Here is a 25,075-nt window from a genome sequence, read left to right on the forward strand (position 1 = left end):
TCCTGAGAATGTTGGTCTGTAGCTTTCTTTTCTTGTGATGTCTTTGTCTGGCTTTGGTTTCAGGCAATGCTGGCCTCATAGAATGAGTTAGGAAGTGTTCCTTCTTCATATGTCTTCTGGAAGAGTCTATGGAAAATTGGCATTATTTGTTTTAAAAATATTTAATGGAATTCACCAGTGAATCCATCTGGGCCAGGATTTCTCTTTGAGGGCAGATTTTAATTCCTAATGAAATTTCTTTACCTGTTATAGTAAATTTTTATTTCTTGAATATATTTTGGTAATATTTTCCCTTTCTAGGAATTTGACAATTTTTCTTCTAAGTTATCCAGTTTATTAGCATAATTTGTATTCCTTTATAATCCTTTTAACTTTCTAGGTTGGTAGTAATATCTCCCCTTTCATTCCTGCTTTTGCTAGTTTGTGTCTTTTCTCTTTTTAACTTGATCAGTCTAGCTAAAGGTGTGTCAATTTTATTAATCTTTTCAAAGATCCAACTTTAAATTTCACTGATTTTCCCTTTTGTTTTTCTGATTTCTAGTTCATTGATTTCCACTCCAATCTCCTTCCTTCTGCTTGTCTCAAGTTTAGATGGCATTTGTTTTTCTAGCTTCTTAAGATGAAAGTTTTGATTATTGATTTGCAGTCTTTTTTTATAGCATAGACATTTAAATATAAAATTTTCCTCTAAGCACTGCTTTTGCTGCCTCATAAATTTCAATATGTTGTGCTTTCATTTTCATTCAGTTAAAAATATTTCTAATTTCCTTTGTGATTTTTTTTAACCATTGGTTATTTAGAAGGATGTCATTTAATTTTCATATACTTGGGAATTTCCCAAACTCATTTATGGTGTTTATCTCTGAATTAATTCTACTGTGTGAAAGACCACATTCTGTAAGATTTTAATCCATTTACAGTTATTAAGAGTTGTTTCATAGCATGGCATGTGGGAGACTGTCCCATGCATATTTGGAAAGAATGTGCATTCTGCTACTGCTAGGCATAGCGTTCTAGAATGCCAGTTGAGGCGATTTGTCGGTGGAGTTCAAGTCTTCTGTACCCTTGCTGATTTGCTGCCTAGCTGTTCTATCAGTTATTGAGAGTGACGTCACCCATTTACAGCTCTAGGGCCATGAGAATGTCTGAATTAAGGCATCAAGGGGGAGGTACCTTATCAAAGGCACGGCTGCTGGCATTTGAACTCCACTGTCACCTGGTGTTCTGGTTTGCTGGCTGCTGGAGTGCAATGTACCAGAATCAGAACAGCTTTTAACAAGGGGAATTTAATAAGTTGCTAGTTTACAATTCTAGAGCTGAGAAAATGTCCCAATTAAAACAAGTCTATAGAAATATCCAATCAAAGACATCCATCCAGGGAAAGATAACTTGGTTCAAGAAGGCCGATGAAGTTCAGGGTTTCTGTTTCAAGTGAGAAGTCACATGGCGAACACAGTCAGGGTTTCTCTCTTGGCTGCAAGGGCACGTGGCGAACACGGCGTCATCTGCTAGCTTTCTCTCCTGGCTCCTGTTTTCATGAAGCATCCCCGGGAGGCATTTTCCTTCTTCATCTCCAAAGGTCGTTGGCTGGTTCTCTCTGCTTCTCGTGGCTATGTCGTTCTTCTCTGCTCTTTCTGAATCTCTTTCATTCTCCAAAATGTTTCCTCCTTTATAAGACTTCAGAAACTAATCAAGACCCACCCAAATAGGTGGAGACATGCCTCCAGCCAATCCAGTTTAACAGCCACTCTTGATTAAATCACATCTCCGGGGAGATGATCTAATTACAGTTTCAAACATACAATACTGAATAGGAATTAGAAGAAACGGCTGCCTTTACAAATGGGATTAGGATTAAAACATGGCTTTTCTAGGGTACATACATCATTTCAAACCGGCACACCTGGAAAGCACATGGTGATGTCTGCTGGTCCGTCTCTCTTGGACTGGTTTCGATGGCTCTTCTCTCCTCAGAGGCCTTTCTCTGGATTTCATCTCTTAGCTTCTCTCTCCGTTCTCTCTCCAAAAAAATGTCTCCATGCATTTCTCTGTGTCCTCTCATGACGGGGTCCAGTAAAGGACTAGGGCCCACCTTGAATTGGGTGGGCCACGTCTCCATGGAAGCAAACCGGAAGCTGCCGCCCGCAGCAGGTCTGCACCACAGAATGGATTAAGAGAGCATGGACTTTTCTGGGGTACAGAGCAGCTGCACACCAGCATGCCACCGTTGTTGTTGAATTGTCTTAGTTCTCCTTTCTGTTTTGTCAGTTTTTCCTGACAAAGAGTTTGGGACTCTTTGTTAGGTGAATGTGCGTAATTGTTATATTTTCCTAATGATTTTACCCTTTCATCATGAAATTTGTCTCTTCATCTCTAGTAATATTTTTTGCCTTGAAGTCTATTTTATCTAGTGTCAACATCGCCGTTCCAGCCTGCTTATGGTTGCTGTTTGCGTAGTGTATTTTTCCCATCCCTGGGAAAAGATGTGTTTCCTGTAGACAGCATATGGAAGGATCCTGTTCTTTAATCCATTCTGCCAGTCTGTGTCTTTTGATTGGGGAATTCAGTCCATTAACATTTAGTGTTATTACTGTTTGGGTAATACTTTCCTCTACCATTTTGCCTTTTGTATTATATATATCATATCTAATTTTCCTTCTTTCTGCACTCTTCTCCACACCTCTCTCTTCTGTCTTTTCATATCTGACTCTAGTGCTCCCTTTAGTATTTCTTGCAGAGCTGGTCTCTTGGTCACAAATTCTCTCAGTGACTTTTTATCTGAAAATGTTTTAATTTCTCCCTCATTTTTGAAGGACAATTTTGCTGGATATAGAATTCTTGGTTGGCAGTTTTTCTGTTTTAGTAATTTAAATATATCGTCCCACTGTCTTCTTGCCTCCATGGTTTCTGCTGAGAAATCTACACATAGTCTTATTGGGTTTCCCTTGTATGCGATGGACCCATCCCTTTACTTTCAACATACTTTTTGTCTTTCATTCTAGAGTGCATCTCCTATGAGGTAGGTAATTGGATCTTATTTTTTCAGTTCAGTCTAACAATCTCTTCTTTTTGATAGCTATGTTTAATTCATTCACATTTACTGTAATTACTATGGTTGGATATGTTTGTCATTTGCTGTTTGTTTTCTGTATGGCCCATGTCTATTTTGTTCTTGTGTTTCTCCTTTACTGCCTTCTTTTGTATTAATTATGTGTTTTCTATTGAATGTTTTGAATTTCTTTTTATACTATAGTTTTAAAAGTTATTTTCTTGGTGGTTGCTCTAGATATTATAATACACATCTTAATGTATCACAACTTACTTCAGATTAATTGTTCTAATTTCCTAACTGCCGGAATGCAATATACCAGAGATAGAATGGCTTTTAATGAGGGGAATTTAATAAATTGCTAGTTTACAGTTCTAAGGCCAAGAAAATGTCCCAATCAAAACAAGTCTATAGACATGTCCAATTTAAGGCATCCGGGGAAAGATACCTTGGTTCAAGAAGGCTGACGATGTTCAACATTTCTCTCTCAGCTGGAAGGGTACATGGCGAACATGGCGGCGTCTGCTGGCTTTCTCGTGGCTCTACCAAAAGGGACCCTCTCTGAAATGTTTCCTCCTTTAAAGGATTCCAGTAAACAACTCCACCTTCAGTGGGGGGAGACACACCTCCATGGAAATCATCTAATCAAAAGTTACCACCCACAATTGGGTGGGTCACACCTTCATAGAAACAATCAGAATGCTCCCGCCCAGCAATATTGAAAGAGGATCAAAGGGCATGGCTTTTCTGGGGTCCACCACAGATTCAGACCAGCACATTAATACTAACTTAATAACAGTAAAATATAAAAATTTTGCTTCAATATAGCTCATTCTCTCCCCTTTCTTTTTAGTATATTTTGTCATCTTTATATGTTATAAGACCAAAAACACAATTTTATAATTATTATTTTATGAAGTGTTATGTATTTTAAATCAAGAGAAGAAGAGAAAATACATTCGTAGTTTTTATTATTTACCAATGTACCTTTCTGATGCTCTTTATTTCTTTGAATGGAGTAGAGTTACTGCCTGAGGTCATTTTCTTACAGCCTGAAGGATTTCCGTAAGTATCTCTTGTGGGACAGATTGGCTAGTAATGAATTTTCTTCATTTATCTGGGAATGTCTTTACTTTGCCTTTTATTTTGAAGAATAGTTTGCTGGAGATAAAATTGTTGATTGACATATTTGGTTTTCAGCACATTACATATGCCATCCCACTGCCTTCTGGCCAACACTTCTGATAAGAAGTCATTTTTTTACATTGTGGCTCCTGTTTGTGACAGGTCATTTTTATTTTGCTGCTTTCAAAATTTCCTCTTCATCTTTGGTTTTCTGAAGTTTGTGTAAGATGTGGCTAGGTGTGGATTTCTTAGTTTGTTCATCAGTTGTAGCTTATTCATCTTGTTGGATGTGCAGGTTAGTGTTTGTCACCAAATTTGGAAAGTTTTCAACCATTTTTTCTTGGAGGTTTCTCTGTCCCTTTCTCTCTCACCTTTCCTCTGCGGACTCACATTGCAGGTGTGCTGGTGGATATGCCCATGGAAATCAGGGGCTCACTGTTTTTCTCCATTCTTTTCATTTTCTGTTCTTCAAATTGAATAATTTCTATTGACGAGCTTCAGATTCACTGATTCCTTATATACCACCTCAAATTTGCTATTGAGCACCTCTAGTCAATTTTTAAATTTCAGTTATTATGACTTTCAACCCAAAGTTTCCATTTGTTTTCCTTTTTATAGATAAGTAATGACTATTCTTTATTGACATACGCCATGTGGTGAGTCGTTGTCATTATACTTTCCTTGATTTCTTTACACGTGGTTTCCTTTTGTTCTTTGATCGAATTTATAACAGCTAATTTGAAGGATTTGTCTGCCAGTCCCGACCCCTGACTCCTCTCGGATGCAGTTTCCATTGACTGCTTTGCTCCCGTGTGAGGTCACACTTGCTGGTTTCTTTGCGTGTCCTCCCATTTTTTATTGAAAAGTAGATATTTCAGATCCTACTTTGTAGCATGTCTAGATTCTGAGTTCTTTCCTGTTTTTTTATTTGCTCAACGACTTGCAGGCCTTGACATCTCTGCTCAGCATTGTTGTTTCTTCTCTTTATTTTCAGACCTGACTTTCTGGGGGTTGCCGTGGTGTGCACATGGCTTAGTGGCCAGCCAGTGACCGTCCACAGGCTGTGCTCAGGCACCTTGGGCCAGTAAGGAGCTCCCCCTTTGCCAAGGGTCTGTGTGGGCCTGGAACACCCAAAGTTGACGCGGCTCACAAGGGTGCCCTGGCCTCCGTTTCCATCAGACATTTCCTCTCAGAGTACTCCTGCGTGCTCAGCCTGCCCTTGGGCACGGGGAGCTTCCCTAGGCCCCCTGGCTGTGTCTCCCCTGAGCTCCCTGTGCCCTGTCCAGCTAATGCCTGCCTGACCTTGCCCGTGCCAGCCGCAGCCTTGGGCTGTGCAATACCAGCCTTGCCCGCTCCTTGACTACTACCGCACCCACTGTCTCTGACACCTCCCACCATCTTTGCTTTTTCCTCTGTTTTCAACTCCAAATCAAAGAAGCCTCCCACAGTGCAGCTCATGGTTTTCATGGCTTGCCCTACCCTGGTGGCACCACCCTGCTGGCAGAGTGGGGAGGTGCGAGCAGACCCAGCTTAATGCCCCAGCATCCTCCTGTGTCTGCCCAGGGCTGTTTTCTTGAATGAGCGCTTCTCCGTTGGTTGTGTGCACTGATTTCCAGAGTCCTGAGATGGTCGTTTTAATTATTTTGTCCAGTTTTATCTGTGCTTTGGGGGAAGAGGATTTTACTGTGCCACAATTGTTTGTTTGCATTCTTTATTTTTTGAATTCTAATTTTTTAATGGATGATAAATTACATTATTCGAAAATTGAAGACATCTGCAATGGTGTATGGAGAAGGCTCCGTCCTGCTGTGGTTCCCTCCACCCAGCACCACCTCCACCCCAGCCCCTTCCCACCCTGCTGGTTCACTGCCTACAGTCACTTCCTGTGTTTCTTTCCAGAATTGACGTACGCAGTCACAAACAAATACAGGTATTTATTTTTATTCTCATTTCTAACACAAAACAGTGTGTCTGTGTGTGTATATATAGACACTGTTTTACACTTTTCTCTTTTCACAGACGTGTGTATGGGAAACCTTTACAGATTAGTACATTTCTTTTTCAGCTGCACATTTTTTTTAACCCTTCCTTTCCCGACAGAACTTTATCTTGCTCCCGACGCTTTATCTCAAGCAATGCCTCACTATAATAACGCTGTTTATAAGTCTGTCCTCCTGAGCGCTTTTATCTGAATAAAAGTATCAGAAGTGGAACTATCTGTCTGACTGATACATGCTTTTGTAATTTTATGCAAAGCTGGTACCAGTTTCAACTCCCTGATGTGTTGCTAGCCCTGCCGATAACGTTACCACATTTTTTAAAATTCAAATCTGAGAGGTAGGAAATGGTACATCGGTGATATTTTAATGTACAATCTCTTGTCGTGAATGAGAGGGAGCATCTTTTCACTTGTGCAAGAGCCTTTCATTTCTCTTGCACTACGAACTGTCTGTTCATATCCTTTGACTATTTTCGTATAGGATCGTTGCAATTTTTTTCTCAGCCATTTCCAGGAGCTCTTTAAATAGTAAGATTAGTTCCCATGCTGTTATATGAGTTGAATATTTTCTGGTTTTATTTTGTGTGTGTTTTGACTTTGCTTACAGTATTTTGGGCAGTACAAAGCTTTTTTAAAAAATGAAATAATTTATCAATCTTTTCTTTTACTCCTTGTGGGATTTTGAGTCCTATTTAATGACTCTCCCCATTCTTAGGTGTTAAAGGAATTTCCTCATGTTTCCTTCTTTTTATGGGTTCATGGTTTACATTGAAATATTTGATCCAGTTGGAATTTATTTATTCTAGATGTTCAGTGTGAGTTATAATCTAATTTTTTCCAGATGGCTACTTGGTTGTCCATGAGTCATTTATTAAATAGCCTATCTTTTAATCTCTGCTATGAGAGCATACTTTTATAATACATTAAATTCTCTTATTTGGTCGCCAGCACCCCCTTATTTTAGTTCTGGACTTTATAATAAAGCCTTTAACCTGCCTAAATAGGAATGTTAGATGAAACAAGGTGTATAATCGACAAAGGCTTGATGGCTAATTAAGACAAGAAAGTTTCTGTTAGTATCTTCTGCTCCCGTAACCCTGATTGCAAAGGATACAAAATATAAATACCAAATGCAGATATCCCTAAGCCAAACCCTTTCGGCTATCATTTAGATGTTTGGTTTGGAGACTGCTAAAAGTATAACACAGAAACCTGTGAAATGTCCTCATAGACAGATGTTTGCAGTTGGGGTTTTTGCAAGGCCGAGAGGCTTTTCCCAGCTTCTGGCCTCCCTCCCCAGCCTGCAATTCCACACCTCTCCCTCTTGGTATCTCTCGTTATTTTCTAGAGCAGCTTCATTGAGGTGCAGTTGACATACAATAAACTACACATATTTAAATTGTAGGTTTGATAAGCCCTGACACAGGTACTACATCCCAGAGGCTCCCTTGGCCTCTTTGGGCAGCCCCACCACCACCCCAGGAAGGCCCCCATCTGCTTTCTGTCTCGACATAGTTTATGTTTTCTAGAGTTTTAGACAAATGGAACCCAACAGAGTTCTTTGGTGTCTGGCTCCTTGCATTTGTCGTCACATTCATTCTTCCTTTTGCAAATTAATTGCTTCCGATAGATGAGTTGGATCCCTCGTGCGGACGGCCCCATGGTTCTCCTCTCACCTGTTGATGGACACTTGGGTCATTTCCAGTCTGGCATCGCTACAAGTAGAGCCACTGGGAGGCTGGCGCGTGAGCAGGGGCTTCGCCTTCTCCTGGGTGTGACCCCAGGCTGGGGGTGGGGGGCAGGCACACGGCAGGGAACCTAGCACCTGCCTGACGGCTCATGCTGCCTCCCGCCCACCGCAGCGCCGCCAGCACTTGTCTGCTCAGGCGGTTTTGCCTTGCCGCTGTGATCGGTGAGTCGTGGTATTTCCTTGGGTTTTAATGTGCATTTCTTGGTGATCAGTGGCTTATGTACCTATTTGTCGTCCGTAGATGTTCCTTGATGAAGTATCTGTTCAAAGCTTTTGTTCGGTTTTTTTATTGCTATTTATTTTCTTGTTGAATTTTGATTTTTTTTTTTAAGGTACCCTGGATACAAGCCTTTCTTCAAATGTATGCTTAGCAAGGATCTTCTCTGAGTCTGTGCTTTTCTTTTCGTTCTCTGAACATAGCCTTCTGAAGAGCAGAGACTTTTAATTTTATGGAGTATAATTTATTAATTTGTTATTTTATAGACCAAGCTCTCACTGTCATGGCTGAGAAATGTTGACCTAACCTGAGACTACAAAGACTTTCTCCTGTGTTTTGTTCTAGACTTTTTATAGTTTTACATTGTAAATTTAGGGCTACGATTATTTTGAGCTAATTCTTATTCATGGCACTAGTTACAGACTGAAGATGGTTTTTTGCATATGGACATCCAGTGGTCTTTTGTAGAAAGGCTTTCACTTCTCTCCTCCGTGACTGTGCCCCTCTGTCAAAAATCAGCTGTTCCTGTATGTGTGTGTCTATTCTGTTGGCCTAGTTTCCTGCCTGTACACCAATACCATGCTGTTTTGATTACTGTGGCTTTATAATAATTCTTGAAATCAGGTAAGCACTCCAGTTTTGTTTGTTCTTCTGATTTTTTGGCCCTTCTGTTCCTTTCTATTTCCTCAAGAATTTTGTAATTAGTTTATTGACATCTATGAAAAAGCCTGCTGAGATTTTTGTCAGATTTGTATTTAATCTATAAATCGATTGGAGGAGAATTGACATCTTAATATCGAGTCTTCTGACCCACAGAGAAAGTGAACTCCCTTTATTTAGAACTAACGTTTCTCTCAGCAATGTTTTGTAGTTTTTAATGTACAGGATTTTAGATCTAAGGATTTTACATTTTTTATGATTGAGAATGGCAGTTTTTACATTTTAATTTCTGATCATTTGTTGTGAGTAAATAGAAATAAAATTGTCTTTTGTGTATGGTATCCTACTGCCTTGCTAACCTCCCTTATTAGCTCTGCTAGCTTTTTGTGGGTTCCATTCAGTTTTCTTATCACCTTGCCTATGAATAAAGAGCTTTACTTTTTCCTTTCCTAACTGGATGCCTTTTCTTCTTGAAACCTTTTATTCTGAAATATTTTCAAACTTACAGGACAGTTACAAAAATAGTACAAACTCCACACAGAGAACTTCAGCAGACCCTAACCCCCCAGACACCCAGATCCCTCAGTGTTAGCGCTTTGCTGCATTTGTATCATTCCCTCTCCGTCTCCTTATCGGTCCATCTCCCTGTCCCCCCGTCTGTCTGTCCACCCATTTTCTGAACACCTGCGTGGAGGCTGTTTGAGCACTTAATACTGCAGGCACATTTCCTAGGAATAAGGGAATTCGCTTACGTGACCACCTGAAGTGCAGTTATCAGAGAAATCAGTGTATATTCCAAGTTTTTCATGTGTGCTTTTCTCTTCGCTTGCTAGATCCCATTCAGGGTCATTTATCGCATGTCGCTGTCATTCTTTCTTTAGTTGCTCACTCTTTCTTTTCTTTTCTCTTTTTTTAACTGTAGAGACAGATCCACAACTTGTTTCCTCTCACGCACGCCCCGAGCGCCTTCGTGGGAGGCATTGCGTGCACTGCGCTGCAGGAGCCTCCCCCTTCCATTGCTGCAGTCGACTGTTCCTGCCTCTCGGCCCCCCAGCTACCCATGCTCTACTTTCCATCTCCATTCTCTTTGTAGTTATAATGGGACTTAAATTTAACATCCTAAATGTATAACAAAAAACACTGATTTATCATTAAATTGTATGAGTTTGCCTTTTAGACCCTGTAGGAAGTAAAAGTGGAGTTACAAACCAGAAACACAGTGGTCCTGGCATTTACATTCACCCCTGTCGTTGCTTTCAGCAGAGATCTCCATTTCTCCATGCAGCTTCCAGCTGTTGTCCGGTGCCCGGTCCTTTCCACCTCTCATAGGGTGGGTCCAGTGGTGGTCAACTCCCTCAGCTGTGGTTCATCTGGGAATGTCTTAGCCTCTCCTCTTTTGGGAAGACAGTTGTGCTGGTGTGAAAGGGTTTATGTACCCTAGAAAAGCCATGTTTTAGTCCTGATCCAGTCATATGGGAACAGTTTCTTTTAGTCCTTATTCAACAATGCAGGTAGGAATATTTTGATTAGATTATCTCCGTGAAGATGGTACGCTCCCAGTTGCAGGTATTAGCTCGATTAGAGGGAGATGTGACTCTACCTTTTCCAGGTGGGTCTTGATTAGCTTACTGGAATCCTTTGAAAGAGGAAGCATTTTGTAGAGAGAAACAGAGTCCACCAGCCAGCGACCTTTAGAGATGAAGGGAAACACCTCCAGGGGCTTCATGAAACTAGAGGCCTGGAGAGGAAGCTGGCATATGTTGCCCTGTTTGCCATGTGCTCTCCAGTTGAGAGAGAAACCCTGAGCATGATCGGCCTTTCTTGAGTGAAGGTAACCCCTCGTTGGTGCCTTAGTTTGGACATTTTTACAGACTTGCTATAATTGGGATGTTTTCATGGCCTCAGAAACTTGCAACTGAATAAATTCCCCTTTTTAAAAGCCATTCTGTTTCTGGTATATTGCATTCCAGCAGGTAGCAAACTAGAACAACGGTTTTGCTGGATATAGAGTTCTTGGTGGGCAGTTTTTTGCTTTCTCAACTTTAAATATGCCATCCCACTGCCTCCATGGTTCTAAAGAGGAATTGGTATTTCATCTTACTGAGGCTCCCTTGTACACGGCGTGTTGCCTCTGTCTTCAGCTTTCCGAATTCTCTCCTTTATCTTTGGCATTCAACAGTTTGAATATATGTGCATCAGAGTGGGTCTAGTTGGTTTTATCCTGTTGGGAGTTTTGAGTGTCTTGAATGTAGATGTTGATGTCTTGTGTTAATTTGGGAAGTTTCAGCCACTAATATCTTTGGATATTCTCTCTGTGTCTTTCTCTTCTCCTGTGACTCCCATGCTGTGTGTCTGACACCCCTGATGGTGTCCCACTGCTCCCTCAGCTCGCTTCACTTTTCTTCTTTCCTCCTTCTGCCCCTCAGACGGGATGATTTCAGTGTCTTACCTTCAAGTTCTCTGCTTCTTTCTTCTGGCATCTCCAGTCTGCTGCTGAGCCCTCTGTAGCTGGGGCACCCCCAAATCTGGGTTCATACCTCAGTGTGGCTCGGGCACACAGAGAACCACCTGGGCTGAGGGGGAAAAAAAGGCTTATTTAGTTCAGCGGGAGGACAGGGGCTCTCCTTTCCGGGTCATCCTCCCTGGGGTGATTTTTTAGTTGGCTTTTTTACCAGTCAGAGTCAGAGATAATCATCCTAGTTAACAAATAACAGAGTCTGGAGAACTTCAGTAGTTTATCTCAGTTATTTCCTGCTTCCTTCAGGGGTCACATCCCCTGTGACACCTTGGGCAGGTGCCTGGAGTCTGGGGAGACGGAAGAAAAGCTCTACCCACATCTGGGGAGCTGGGGCAGCAGACGAGAGCCTGTCGGCGGCTGGCGCAGACTTCCACTCACACCTTGCCCCTTTGTGCGACCAAGAGCGCCCCTCAGCCTGCTCCTGCCGCGAGGTTACATGGAAAGGCTGGTTGAGAAGTTACATTTTAAGGCTACTATTACAGTTTCCAGCTCGCTTACAGTCATAAAATTATATTTAAAAAGTTACTGTTATACCTCTAAGGAATTTTTAATTTCTTTCCCTTTGGTCTTCAGCTCTGTTTGGTTCCTTTTCATAACTTCCATCTCTTTATTGTTACTCTCTTTGTGTTCCTCTATACTTTCCCTGATTTCCTTTAGTTTAGTCCATTTTTAGTTTAGTTTAGGACCATTTTTAAAAAGCCTTTGTCTGGAATGCCCCAGGTCTGGTCCTCCTCACTGATGGTTTCTAATGCTTTCATCTTCTCCTCACCCAGGCCATCTGTTCCTGCTTCTTTGTATGCTTTGTAATCTTTTGTGATATTTTAATGTGTCATTACTGGAATTCAGTCCCTGAGGCATCTGTTCCTTAAGCCAGTGTCATGACAGAGCTTCCTTGGATGCCAGGAGCTGACAAAAGAAGAAAGAAAGGAAAATGAGAACCCTTTGCCCAGTCTACAGATTGGCCTGTGCCAGTGCTCTCCTCTGGCTTGTGCATGCAATGAGTTTAGAGGACAGCTCCAGGGCAAAGCACAGGGGCCTCCCCGGCCCTGTCTGTGCTGTCTTGTCTTGGGCGCATGCATGTGGCCTAGGTGTCCCCCCATATGCATGGATACGATGTCCCCCCTCCCCTAGGAAGCGGTTTCCTCATGGCCCCCCACCACGTCCTGTGGGAGAGCTTGGTGAGCCACGTCCTCCACACAGGACATGTTCTGGGACAGCGAGTCCCTCAGGCCACACCCACCGTAAGTGCTCCCGTCACACACACAAGGGTCACTCTGCCCCCTCCGGGACTGGGTCTGGGGGTCCACACTGGGGATGAGCCGCCTCTGCGCTGAGCCGGTGAGCGGATGGGGAAGGTCACCAGGAGATCCGACAGCCTGTCCGCTGCCTTTGCCTTGACCAGCGCTCACTGCAGTTCTGAGCCTTGAGCGACCTGCCCGCCCCTTCTGGGTGTTCCGCGCAGCTTCGCGGGAACCCTCGCTGCCCACCTCGGCGGGCTTTACGCCTCTCCTTCCCGCCGACCCTGGCCAGAGCTGAAAGAAGTGGTGAGGGCAGACCTTGTCTTGGTCCTAATCTCTGGGGACGTGGCGGACAGTGACTGTCCAGTCTGCTGTTCGTTTTGGGCTTTCAGCGGCTGCTGGGCTGACCCCGCCAGGCCTGACGTGTGTCGAGCCAGTGTCCCAAGGGCCAGGCTGGCCCCTCCTCCCAGCAACGCCTGCAGCCTGAGGCCCTGCACCCCGAGACTGTCCAACGTCCACTCGGCATGTTGACGGGCCCGAGTGTGTACTCTGGGGGCCAGAGGAGGGCCTGGGACCTGAACTCAGGGTCAAGGAGGAGCAGGCAAGGAAGGCCACAGTGACCACCACCACCAGGGCACTGTGTGCTGCGCTGACCCCTGAGGCCATGGGGGCTCTGAAGCCATGGGCTGGTCAGCAAGGAGGGGCCTGGCAGAGACACGGGTGAGGGACGGAGCGGGGCAGAGGCCGGGGGGCTGTGTCACTCAAGGCGGCCTTGGCAAGGTGGCCTGCAGGGAGAGCCCAGCCACAGCCCCACGTGCCTCACCCCGGTCAGTCCCCAGCCCCCAGGATACACAACTGGGTGGCCACACCGAGAGGGACCTGCCGCCGCCGCCGACCTGCATCTCTCTCCTTGGGCAGGTGAGAGCGGCCGCGTCCTGCGGGTCTCGGCGGGCGTCAGGTACGTCCAGCTCGCAGCCTACGCAGAGGTCAGCTTCTTCCAGGTGGACAGTGGAGAGGCGCCTGTCCTCACGCCCTTGTGAGTGGAGGGGGGGCCACAACCAGGCTGGGAGGCGGGGAGGGGGCCAGTACCAGTCTGGAGGGCCCCCCCTCCACCTCCCTCTACCCCTCTGGAGCTCCCCACCCTGCCCAGGCACCCCTCAGGCTCTGCAGTCAGAGAGGAGGAGGAGGTAGAAGGGGAAGGGCTGGCAAGTGGAGACGGGGCAGCCACTCGGGCGTCCTGGGGTTCTCTGCACCCCACTTCCTGCTCTGACCCTGGGGAGAGCTCACATCCAGGTGGAGCCAGGTCAGCCCATGTTCCAGGGTGATCCCATCTGCAGAGCTGTACCCCATAACCCCTTCCGGTCCCTGGTCCCCTACTCTGTCCCCCGCCCCCTCTCCCACCTTTCCCCTCCCCTACCTGGGCCCTCAGCCCCTTCTTCCTGGCCCCCTCCCCGCCTAGTGCGTGTGCAAGCCATATCCAGCCTCTGGTGTCTGGGGTGTGGCTGTGGTCCCATGACCGAGTCCTGCCCTCACTGGTGGGGATGGTGTCACAGGCTAAACCCTTGCTTGGGACCCTCAGCTGTGTGTCCAGAGCTGCTGGACAGGGAGGCTTTGGAGAGGTGGGGGTCCAAGTAGGAGAAGACCTGTGGGGCTCAGGCGGGGTGGGTGCCGAGATGAGAAATGGGGCTCCAGCCCTTGGAGGAGGGGGTGAAGGAGGTGCCAGTGGGGACCACTGTGGAGGGGAGAGGTGCCGGCCGGACCTCCCTGTCACCGCGCTCCCCCGGCGCGGGGTCATGGACAGGCAGCGCAGAGCCCTGTCTCCCTCCACAGCGGGTTTGACTGCATCCCCTATCCTCTGTCCCGAGCTGCTGTGGAAAGTGCCAGAGCTGACTCACCGTTCCCCAAAGGAGACACGGAGCCAGGGCTGGCATCAGGGGCCTGCCCACCCGGTGAGTGGGGTCCCTGAGCACTACAGCCAGGACAGCAGGGCTGGCAGGGTGCAGGGACGGCTGTCAGGGAGCGGGGATGGCTGTCAGTGTGCGAGGATGGCCGTTGGTGTGTAAGGCCGGCTGTCGGGGAGCAGGAACGGTTGACAGTGTGTGGGGACGGCTGTCAGGCACGGGACCGGCTGTCAGTGTGCAGGGACGGCTGTCAGGGTACAGGGATGGCTGAAGGGGTGCAGGCACGGATATTGGGGGGCATGGCAGGAGGGAGAGGAAGCCGCCTCCTAGGAGCCGAGCTCAGCCCTCTTGCAGCCTGGGCCTGGGGAGTCAGGAGAGTTGGGGCGGGAGGCAGCGCCCTTGCTGGCCGAGTCAGCAGGCAGTGGGAGGGGGCAGGCTGGGGTTGCTGGGTAGGTGGGTGCCCTGAGCATGCAAGCCGTGTTCCTACCCACATCTTGGTCACTGGCCAGGGCCCCTCCTGGGCCTTGCCCACCATCCATGAGGAGGAAGCCCTGCCAGCTGCTCTGGGGGTTGGGTGGGGGGCAGGACCCCCACGTTCTCTCAAGACTGAGGTTCCTGGTCTGTCAGGCTGGGGGGTGGCAAAGCGACCAAGGCCCCGCTCACCCGAGAGGCCTGTGGTCAGCCTGGGACAGCTGCCCCTACAACCCCTCCCCACACGCCATCACCCCCACCCCTGCCTGCCCCTCCCCACTTCAGCCCCCAGTCTGTGGGAGCCCACGGGCCTGGCCGGTCATGCGTCACCCGTTTGCCAGCCACATCCCCCTCTACCCCAAGTGTGGCCAAGCTGGGTGTCTTCCTGCAAAGGGAGCCCCAAAGGGATCCTCCGGCCAGGTACAGCCCCCCACCCCCACCCCAGCCTCCTCACGCGCCCTGCTTCGCTGCCCCCACCCCAGATTCCTCCTGGGAGCTGAGCTTCAGCTTGGAGTTGCTCAGAGTCCGCCGTGGCTTTGGCCCCGGCGGGTGCACCGTGAGTGCTGGGCCCCCCGAGGCGGGAGGGGGAGCCCTGGGGAGGAGGTGTCCGGAGCCAGCTGCTTCATGCTGCTCCTCCTGGCTCATCACAGGGCCTTGGGGGTACCAGGGAAGGTGAGGGGCTTCCTGGGGCCCCTCACTGGCTCGATCCCATGCCCTTCGTGTGGAGGCCCCCAAGCTCCCCTTGGCCCCTGCACAGACCCAGGCCCGAGGCCAGGGAGCCCCTCCCCAACAGCTGGGGCTGGGAGGGTGGGCCGCAGCCTCACGGGGTCCTGTTCACAGCTCACTAGTAGCTCTGAGGTGGCAGCGCTGTCGTCCAGAGTGGGCCTGGGGGGGTGGCAGGGGGCTGCGAGCCAGAGGGCCTGCCCTCCCCATAGGGCCCCACAAAGGTCATGGCTCCAGCCCAGGTCACCCAGCCGCCTTCCCAGCCCCCCTGAACCTCCCATCCATTGCCAGGAACCCCCTGCCTCGCCCACCAGGGACCCCCTGACACCCACAGAGAGCGTTCCCCCAGCGTGCTGGAAGCAGCCCTCACACGCCCCTCTTCCAGACTGGCCTCCTGTGCCTACCCCATCGTGGTGCCAGGCAGACCCCCAGAGACCCGGGACCCCACTCCCGACTCCATTCCCAGGCCTACCCCTGCTCCCTTGCTGCCCTGGCCCGCCTCTGTCAGGGCACCCTGTCTCCTTGCTTCTTCAGCCCTAAGCAGGCGATGGCAGGCCGGGCCTCTCTGCCCAGATCCCTGCCAGGGCCTGGGTCCCCCAGGACGGCGGTAGTGTCTTCCCACCTCTATCCCCCCATCCTCTGCCCCTGGGGCCTCCAGGGCCCCCCAACCCTCAGCCCTGGCCACTCTGGATGGTGTGGCTGTCCATTCTATCCCTAGCAGAACACAGCATGTGTTGTTGGGGCCCCATGCAGCAATGTGGGGTGCCCCTTCCCTTGCCTCTCCCCCCATGCCTCTTCCATTGGGAAGACTCCGCTGGCCCATCCCCCTACAGACCCACCCCCCACCCCCTCCATCACAGCAGGGTCCCCTGGGTGGGCAGTTCTGGAGCCTGGGGGGTGCCACGGGGCCACCCTCCCCAAGGATCCCTGGAGGGGGTGGGCTGCACAAGGGGGCCCCACTGAACGCGGCTGCCTCCCCCTACTCTCCCCAGGCACAGCAGTTACCATGACAACATCTCAGCCATTAAACCCCCAGCAGATCCTCCCTGAGACCTGGCAGAGCTGGTGCCCCAAAACAGGTTCAGGGGGTGCCTGTGAGCAGGAAGGTTCGAGTGGTATGGTGGGGAAGGGCGGGGGGTCCACTGAAGAGGTCCCCATGCCGGGACACGGGCCTTGGTGTGCTTGGCTGATCTGGATGCAAATGGGAAAAGGGCCTTGCGTCTTCGCCTCCTCTCCTCTCACCGCAATTCCACGTAGAGCAGATTTGTCTGGTTCCTCCAAACCATGTGTACCATCTAGCCTTGTGAAATTGAGAATGCACTTTCCCACCAGTCCCGTCTCCCACGGAAACTCTGTGCGGCCCGCAACCTTCAGGGCGTCAAGGCCATCCAGGAGCCCTTTGCCCGAGGACCACGCGTACTGGCCCGAGCCCCCCACCTGGCTCCCACCCCGCCAGGCTGACCTTGCGCCATTGGTGCCCGGGATGTACCCGGGCGCCTCCATTCTGGGCGTCTGTCTGTCCTCCTCAAAGGCAGGAACTGGCATTTTACAAAGGGAAGCAGGTGGCTGGGAATGGCGGGCTGTGTGCCAAGGCCACCGCTCAGCCGCAAGCCAGAGGATGCCCCAAAGTAATGGCTACTCGCCCCCCACGGCCACTGAGCAAAGCCGGGGTGCAGCCCAACACAAGGGCCACCGGGTCCCAAAGTAGGCCACGCCTCTCCCTGTGTGTCTCTGTAGCACACTGGCCTAACACAGAGAGTCGCGGGGGTTGAGGAACTCTGCACCTCGAGTCTTCTTTATCCTGCGTCCAAAAGACAAAAGTGTGGTGCACTAAGGTAGCTTCCACACGCGCGACGGGAAAAGAAGGCAGGAATCCTTTCCTTAAAGCAGTTAACTTTTTTTTTTTCAAACCCGAAGGTATTACTAATTTTATTAAACATGTACAGCCTTTTAGTTTTATTTATTTATTTTTTTACTTTTTAAGATATTTTTCATTGTGAAATATGACATATACAGAAAAAGAAATAAATTTCCAAGTACATTTCAACAAGTTATGGAACAGATTTTAAAGTTTGGTATGGGTTACATTTCCATGATTTTTCATTTTTTACTCTAGCTGCACCAACACACTGGAAAACAACAGAAATGTCAATATAATGATTCAACAGTCATACTCATTTGCCTAATCCTATCTTCTCTTTATTTTATTTTATTTTTATTTTTTTATTTATTTTTGGGTGTGCATGGTCTGGGAATCAAACCCAGCTGTGCCACATGGAAGGTGGATATTCTAACCACTGAACTACCCGTGTACCCTCCTCCTTTAGCATATACACATAAGAGCAATAAATTTCAAATTACATTGCAACAGTTAGTTGTGGAACAGATTTCAGAGTTTGGTATAGGTTACAATTCTATAATTTTAGGCTTTTATTTCTAGCTGTTCTAAGGCTAAAAGAAATATCAGTATAAAGATGCAGCACTCATACTCATTTGTTAAACCCTACCTTCTCCGTTTAGATTCACCATCACCTTTGATCTTTCTCCCACTCTTTTTTTTTTGTAACTTTTTTATTGTGTAGTATAACATCTATACAAAGCAAAGAAATAAAAAAGCAGTAGTTTTCAAAGCACTCTTCAACAAGTAGTTACAGGACAGATCCCAGAGTTTGTCATGGGCTACCATGCAGTCCTCATATTTTTCCTTCTAGCTGCTCCATCATCACAATCGACTTTTTTTCCTTCTTTTTTTTTGTGAAAAATTATATATATACAAAAAAGCTATAAATTTCAAAGCACATCACCACATTAGTTGTGGAACATATTTCAAAGTTTGACATGGGTTACAATTCCACAAGTTTAGGTTTTTACTTCTAGCTGCTCTAAGATACTGGAGACTAAAAGATATTTCAATTTAATGATTCAGCATTCATATTCATTTGTTAAATCGTAACTTCTCTGTATAACTCCACCATCACCTTTGATCATTCCATCCTCTCTTTAGGGATGTCTGGGCTTTGTCAATTGTTAATTTTTCATATTGGAAGGGTCTGTCACTAATACAGGGTAGGGAGATGGAACTATCTGATGTTCTGGAGAGACTGGGCTAGGTTTCAGGACTTATCTGGACCAGGGACCCATCTGGAGGTTGTAGGTTTCTGTAAAGTTATACTAGTGCCTGGAACCCGTGTGGAATCTTATATAATGCCCTAGGTGTTCTTTAGGATTGGCTGGAATGGTGCTGGTTGGGGGTTGGCAGGTTATGATAGGTAGCAAGGTCTACCTGAAGCTTGCCTAAGAGAAACCTCCAGAGTAGCCTCTCAACTCTACTTGAACTCTCTCTGCCACTGATACTTTATTAATTACACTTCTTTTCCCCCTTTTGTTCAGAATGGAGTTGTTGATCTCATGGTACCAGGTCTGGATTCATCCCTAGGAATCATCTCTCACGTTGCCAGGGAGACTTTCACCCCTGGATGTCATGTCCCACCTAGGGGGAAGGGCAATGGTTTCACTTGCAGAGTTGGGCTTAGAGAGACTGAGGCCACATCTGAGCAACAACAGAGGTCCTCCAGAAGTACCTCTTAGGCATGCCTATAGGTAGGCTAAGCTTCTCTGCTACCTATATAAGCTTCACAAGAGTAAGCCTCATGATCGAGGGCATGGTCTATTGACTTGGGTGTCCCTAAGGTTTGACACAGTATCAGGAGATTCCCTGATAGTAAGATTTAGTAGTTCCATATTCTTTCTCCCTTCCCTCAGGAGACTTTGCCAATACTTTTTGTTATCTGCTTAATATATTCTAGGATGTATTCAGGCATTACAATAATCTATACAGGATTAAAGAACCTCTTTTTTATTCTGTGCTCCCTGTGTTTCAATTGTTCAAATGAGCTATACAGATTATACCATACAGAAAATTTCAGTTCCAGACCAAATAAAACTTTCTTCCATTAGTCTCAAAGAGTATGTGTGGTTCTAAAATATAGACATTGTCTTCTTTACCCCTGTGTTCTAAATTACTTTAACCCCAACCTGTTTGGCTTCATTGTTATCTCTAAATATCAGGTTATATAAATAAAACAGCCTCAAACTCTAGAAATAATAATCACCACTCTGGACTTAATGTGTCTGGTCTACAAGCTTACAATCTAGGCCCCTGTTTGGAAATGCTTATAAGCAATTTCTAAAGGTGACCATCCTATTTTTGTCCTTTTGTTTCTGGCTTATTTTGTTTCACCAAATGTCCCACATGTTAATTCACATCGTTGCATGCCTCACGACTTTCTTCCTTTGTGTAGCAGCACAGCCTTCATTCATAAGTATACACCATCGTTCACCAATCTACTTCTCCGTCAGTGCATCCTTCAGCCACCTGCATTCATCAGGCATCATGTAGAAGGCCCAAAGTCCACAGTCCATCAACATTCTCAATTTTAGATAATTTCATTGTTCCCAAGAGAAAGAAAACCAGTAAACACACCCTCGCCAAATAGGAAATCTAAACCTCCTCTTAACTCTTGTCCCTCCCCCCACTATTTACCTCTGCTGTTGCTGTGGTAGTGCTGATGGTTTCCTTTTGAACATAGCTCATAGCATGCAATAGCAGTTTTCCCCCTGTACCCTAAACTTAAACACTCTTTATACAAGAATCATATCTTTGAAGTAATTCTTGAGAGAACTAATTCATATTTCTAGTGTTAATCAGTGGGACACATAGGTCTATACAACCCCTTTCAAACTTGTTCATCTTCAATTTGGTAATATCACTTATAGACCCATTAGAGAACCACCTTCACTCCTATCTATTCCCTTACATTGGAGTTCAACTTAGCTAACAGTTCACCCATCTCTAGCTTCTATGTGTCTCTAAGGCTGCTATATTCTGTATTATAAGCCTCTGATTATACCTTTATGCTGCTCATAACAGTGGAATCATACAGTATCTGTCCTTTCGTGTCTGGCTAATTTTGCTCAGTTTATGTCCTCAAGGCTCAGCTTGTCATGTGCTTCAGGATGTCACTTTGTCTTACTGCTGCATAATATCCCATCGTATGTATATACCACTTTTGATGATCCACTCATCTGTTATGGGCACTTGGTTTGTTTCCATCTTTTGGTGATTTTTTCAGTAATGCTGCTGTGAACATTGGTGTGCAAATGTCTGTTTGTGTCGTTGCTTTCAGCTCTTCTGGGTATATACCAAGTAGTGCTATTGCTGGGTCATAGGGCAACTTGATATTTAGTTTCCTAAAGAACCGCCAAACTGTCTTCCATAGCAGCTGCACGATTATACATTCCCATCAGCAGTGCATAAATGTCCCACTTTCTCCACATCCTCTCCAACATTTATAGTTTCCTGTTTGTTTAATAGCAGCCATTCTTATTGGTGTGAGATGGTATCTCGTACTCTTGATCTGCATTTCCCTTATAGCCGGTGAAAATGAGCATCTCTTCATGTGCTTTTGAGCCATATGTATTTGCTCTTCATAAAAATGCCTATTCATATCTTTAGCCCATTTTATGATTGGGTTGTTTGTTCTTTTGTTGTTGAGTTGTGTGGTTTCTTTGTATATACAGGAAATAAAACCTTTGTCTGTTATGTGATTTCCAAATATTTTCTCCCATTGAGTCGGCTGCCTCTTCACCTTTTTGAGAAGGTCTTTTGAGGTGCAGAAGCATTTGATTTTGAAGAGTTCCTATTTATCTACTTTTTCTTTTGTTACTTGTGCTTTGGGTGTAAAGTTTAGAAAGCCACCTCCTATTACTAGGTCTTGAAGATGTTTCCCTACATTTTCTTCTAGAAGCTTTATGGTGCTAGTTCTTATATTTAAGTGTTTGATCTACTTTGAGTTAATTTTGGTGTAGGGTGTAAGATAGGGGTCCTCTTTCATTTTCTTGGCTAGTGATATCCAGTTCTTCCATGTCCAATTATTGAAAACACAATTTTGTCCCAGTTCAGAGGATTTGGGGGCCTTGTCAAAAATCAGTTAATCATAGATTTGGTGGTCTATTTCTGCACTCTCAATTTGATGCCATTGGTCACTGCTTCTATCTTTGTGCCAGTACCTTGCTGTTTTGACCACTGTGGCTTTATAATAGGTTTTAAAGTCAGGGAGTGTTAATCCTCCCACTTTGTTCTTCTTTTTTAGGATGCTTTTAGCTATTTGGGGTCTCTTTCCCGTCCAGATGAATTTGGTAGTTAACTTTTCCAAATCTTCAAGGTAGATTTGTTGGAATTTTATTGGTACTGTGTTGAATCTGTAGATCAATTTGGGGAGAATTGACATCTTAACTATATTTAGCCTTCCTATCTATGAACAGGGAATGTCTTTCCACCTATTTAGATCTCCTTTGATTTCTTTTAGCAATGTTATGTAGTTTTCTGTGTACAAGTCCTTTACATCCCTAGTTAAGTTCATTCCTAAGTACTTGATTCTTTTAGTTGCTATTTTGATTGGAATTTTTTCCTTAACTGACTCCTCAGCTAGGTCATTCCTTGTGTATAGAAATGTTACTGATTTTTGCACATTAATTTTATATCTCACCATGTTGCTGAATTTTTTAGCTCAAGTAATTTTGCTGTAGATTTCTCAGAATCTTCCAAGTATAATATCATATCATCTGCAAATAATGAGAGTTTTACTTCTTCCTTTCCAAATTGGATGCCTTTTATTTCTTTGACCTGCCTGATTGCTCTAGCCAGAACTTCTAGTACAATGTTGAATAACAGTGGTGACAGTGGGCATCCTTGTCTTCTTCCTGATCTTAGGGGGAAAGCTCTCAGTCTGTCTCCATTGAGTACGATGCTGGCTATGGGTTTGTCATATATACCCTTTATCATATTGAGGTAGTTACCTTTGATTCCTATCTTTTTGAGTGTTTTTATCAGAAAAGGATGTGGAATTTTGTTGAATGCTTTTTCAGCATCAATCGAGATGATCATGTGATTTTTCTCTTTCAATTTGTTAATGTGCTGTATTATATTAATTGATTTTCTTGCATTGAACCATCCTTGCATTCCTGGTATAAACCCCACTTGGTCATGGTGTATAATTCTTTTAATGTGTTGTTGGATTCGATTTGCTAATATTTTATTGAGAATTTTTGCATCTATGTTCATTAGGGAGATTGGCCTGTAGTTTTCCTTTCTTATAGCATCTTTATCCAGTTTTGGTATTAAAATGATATTAGCTTCATAAAATGAGTTAGGTAGAGTTCCTTTTTCCTCAATTTTTTGGAAAAGTTTGAGCAGGATTGGTATTAGTTCTTTTTGGAATGTTTGATAAAATTCCCCTGTGAATCCATCTGGCCCTGGGCTTTTCTTTACTTGATTGAATCTCTTTACTTATATTGGTTTGTTGAGATCTTCTATTTCTTCCTGAGTCAGTGTAGCTTTTTGTGTGTGTTTCCAGGAATTTGTCCATTTCATCTACGTTGTCTAGTTTGTTGGTGTAGAGTTGTTCATAGTATCCTCTTATGATTTCTTTTATTTTTTCAGGGTCTGTGGTAACACACTCCTTCTCATTTCTGATTTTGTTTATTTTCATCCTCTCTCCTTTTTTCCTTGTCAGTCTTGTTAGTGGCCCATTAATTTTATTGACTTTCTCAAAGAACCAACTTTTGTTTTGATTGATTCTTTCTATTGTTCTTTTGTTCTCCCATTCATTTATCTCTGCTTTAATCTTTGTTATTTCTCTTCTTCTATTTGCTTTGGGGTTAGTTTGCTATTCTTTCTCAAGTTCCTCTAGGTGTGCTGTTAAGTTCTCGATTTTTGCTCTGTCTCGTTTTTTAATATTGGCATTTAGGGCAATAAATTTCCCTCTAAGCACAGCCTTTGCCACCACCCCTAAGTTCTGATAAATTGTATTCTCATTTTCATTCATCTCCAGATAGCTACTGATTTCTCTAGCAATTTCTTCTTAGACCCACTGGTTGTTTAAGAGTGTGTTATTTAATCTCCATATATTTGTAAATGTTCTTGTTCTTTGGTGGTTATTGAGTTCCAGCTTCATCCCATTGTGATCAGAGAAAGCGCTTTGAATAATTTCAGTGTTTTTAAATTTATAAAGACCTGTTTGTGCCCCAGCATATGATCTATCCTGGAGAATGTTCCATAAGCACTAGAGAAGAATGTATAACCTTGTGCTTTGGGGTGCAATGACCTATATGTGTTTGTTAGGTCTAATTCATTTATGAAGTTACTTAACTTCTCTATTTCCTTGTTGACATTCTGTCTGGTTGTTCTATCTATAAAGGAGAGTGGTGTACTGAAGTCTCCTATATTATTTCTGAACATCTACTGCTCCCTTCAGTTTTGCCAATGTCTGTCTCATGTACTTTGGAGCTCCTTGATTGGGAGCATAAACATTTATGATTGTTATATCTTCTTAGTGAATTGACCCTTTAATTAGTAGAGTCCTTCTTTGTCTTTTATGATGTCTTTACATGTAAAGTCTATTTTGTTCAATATTAGTGTAGCTACTCCTGCTTTCTTTTGGTTACAACTTGCATGGAAAATCTTTTTCCATCCTTTCACTTTCAGTCTATTTATGTCCTTGTGTCTAAGATGAGTCTCTTGTAAGCAGCATATAGCTGGGTTATGTTTCTTAATTCATTCTGCCACTCTTTATCTTTTAATTGGTAAATTTAGTCCATTAACATTCAAAGTTTATTTCTGAAAAGGCATTTCTTGAATCTACCATCTTATCTTTTTTATTTTATTTGTCAGATCTATATGTTCTTTTCCTTCTTTCTCTTTGTATTCTTTAAATTACCCTTAGTGGAACTCTTCAATTCTGTGCCCTCCTCCAGACCTCCCTGTCCTGTCTTTTTTTTCAGCCAGCAGAACTCCTTTTAATATTTCTTATAGGGCCAGTCTCTTATTGATGGATTCTTTCAGGACTTTTTTGTCTGTGAAAACTTTAATCTCTCCCTCAGTTTTGAAGGACAATTTGGCTGAAGTTCTAGTTTGCTAGCTGCTGGAATGCAACACACCAGAGACGGATTGGCTTTTAATAAAAGGGGATTTATTTTGTTAGTTCTTCAGAGGAAAGGCAGCTAACTTTCAACTGAAGTTCTTTCTTACGTGGGAAGGCACAGGGTGGTCTCTGCTGGCCTTCTCTCCAGGCCTCTGGGTTCCAACAACTTTCCCTGGGGTGATTTCTTCCTGCATCTCCAAAGGCCTGGGCTGAGCTGCGAGTGCTGAGATGAGGTATGCTGAGCTACTTGGGCTGTGCTACATTGCGCTCTCTCATTTAAGCACCAGCCAATTAAGTCAAATGTCACTCATTGCAGCAGGCACATCTCCTAGCCAACTGCAGATGTAATCAGCAACAGATGAGGTTCACGTACCATTGACTCATGTCCACAGCAACAGAACTAGGTGCCTTCACCTGGCCAAGTTGACACCTGAACCTGACTA

The 25,075-nt window shown here is 45.1% G+C and overlaps 1 protein-coding gene across 5 annotated transcripts in view; it reads left to right on the forward strand.

Moving 5' to 3' along the window:
- MORN1 (MORN repeat containing 1) overlaps positions 1–25,075 on the forward strand; it is a 78,298-nt gene that overhangs the window by 16,202 nt on the left and 37,021 nt on the right. For 4 of the 5 annotated variants that reach the window (XM_077151543.1, XM_077151544.1, XM_077151545.1 and 1 more), the window contains exons 9-10: positions 13,475–13,592; positions 14,387–14,505. The exons of the other annotated variant lie outside the window; for it this stretch is intronic. In XM_077151543.1, the coding sequence (XP_077007658.1) occupies positions 13,475–13,592; positions 14,387–14,505 (237 nt within the window). The remainder of the gene's footprint in view (positions 1–13,474; positions 13,593–14,386; positions 14,506–25,075) is intronic. 5 annotated transcript variants of the gene reach the window in all.

This window comes from Tamandua tetradactyla, chromosome 2 (genome assembly GCF_023851605.1).
Source record: "Tamandua tetradactyla isolate mTamTet1 chromosome 2, mTamTet1.pri, whole genome shotgun sequence".
In the NCBI taxonomy this organism is placed as follows: Eukaryota; Metazoa; Chordata; class Mammalia; order Pilosa; family Myrmecophagidae; genus Tamandua; species Tamandua tetradactyla.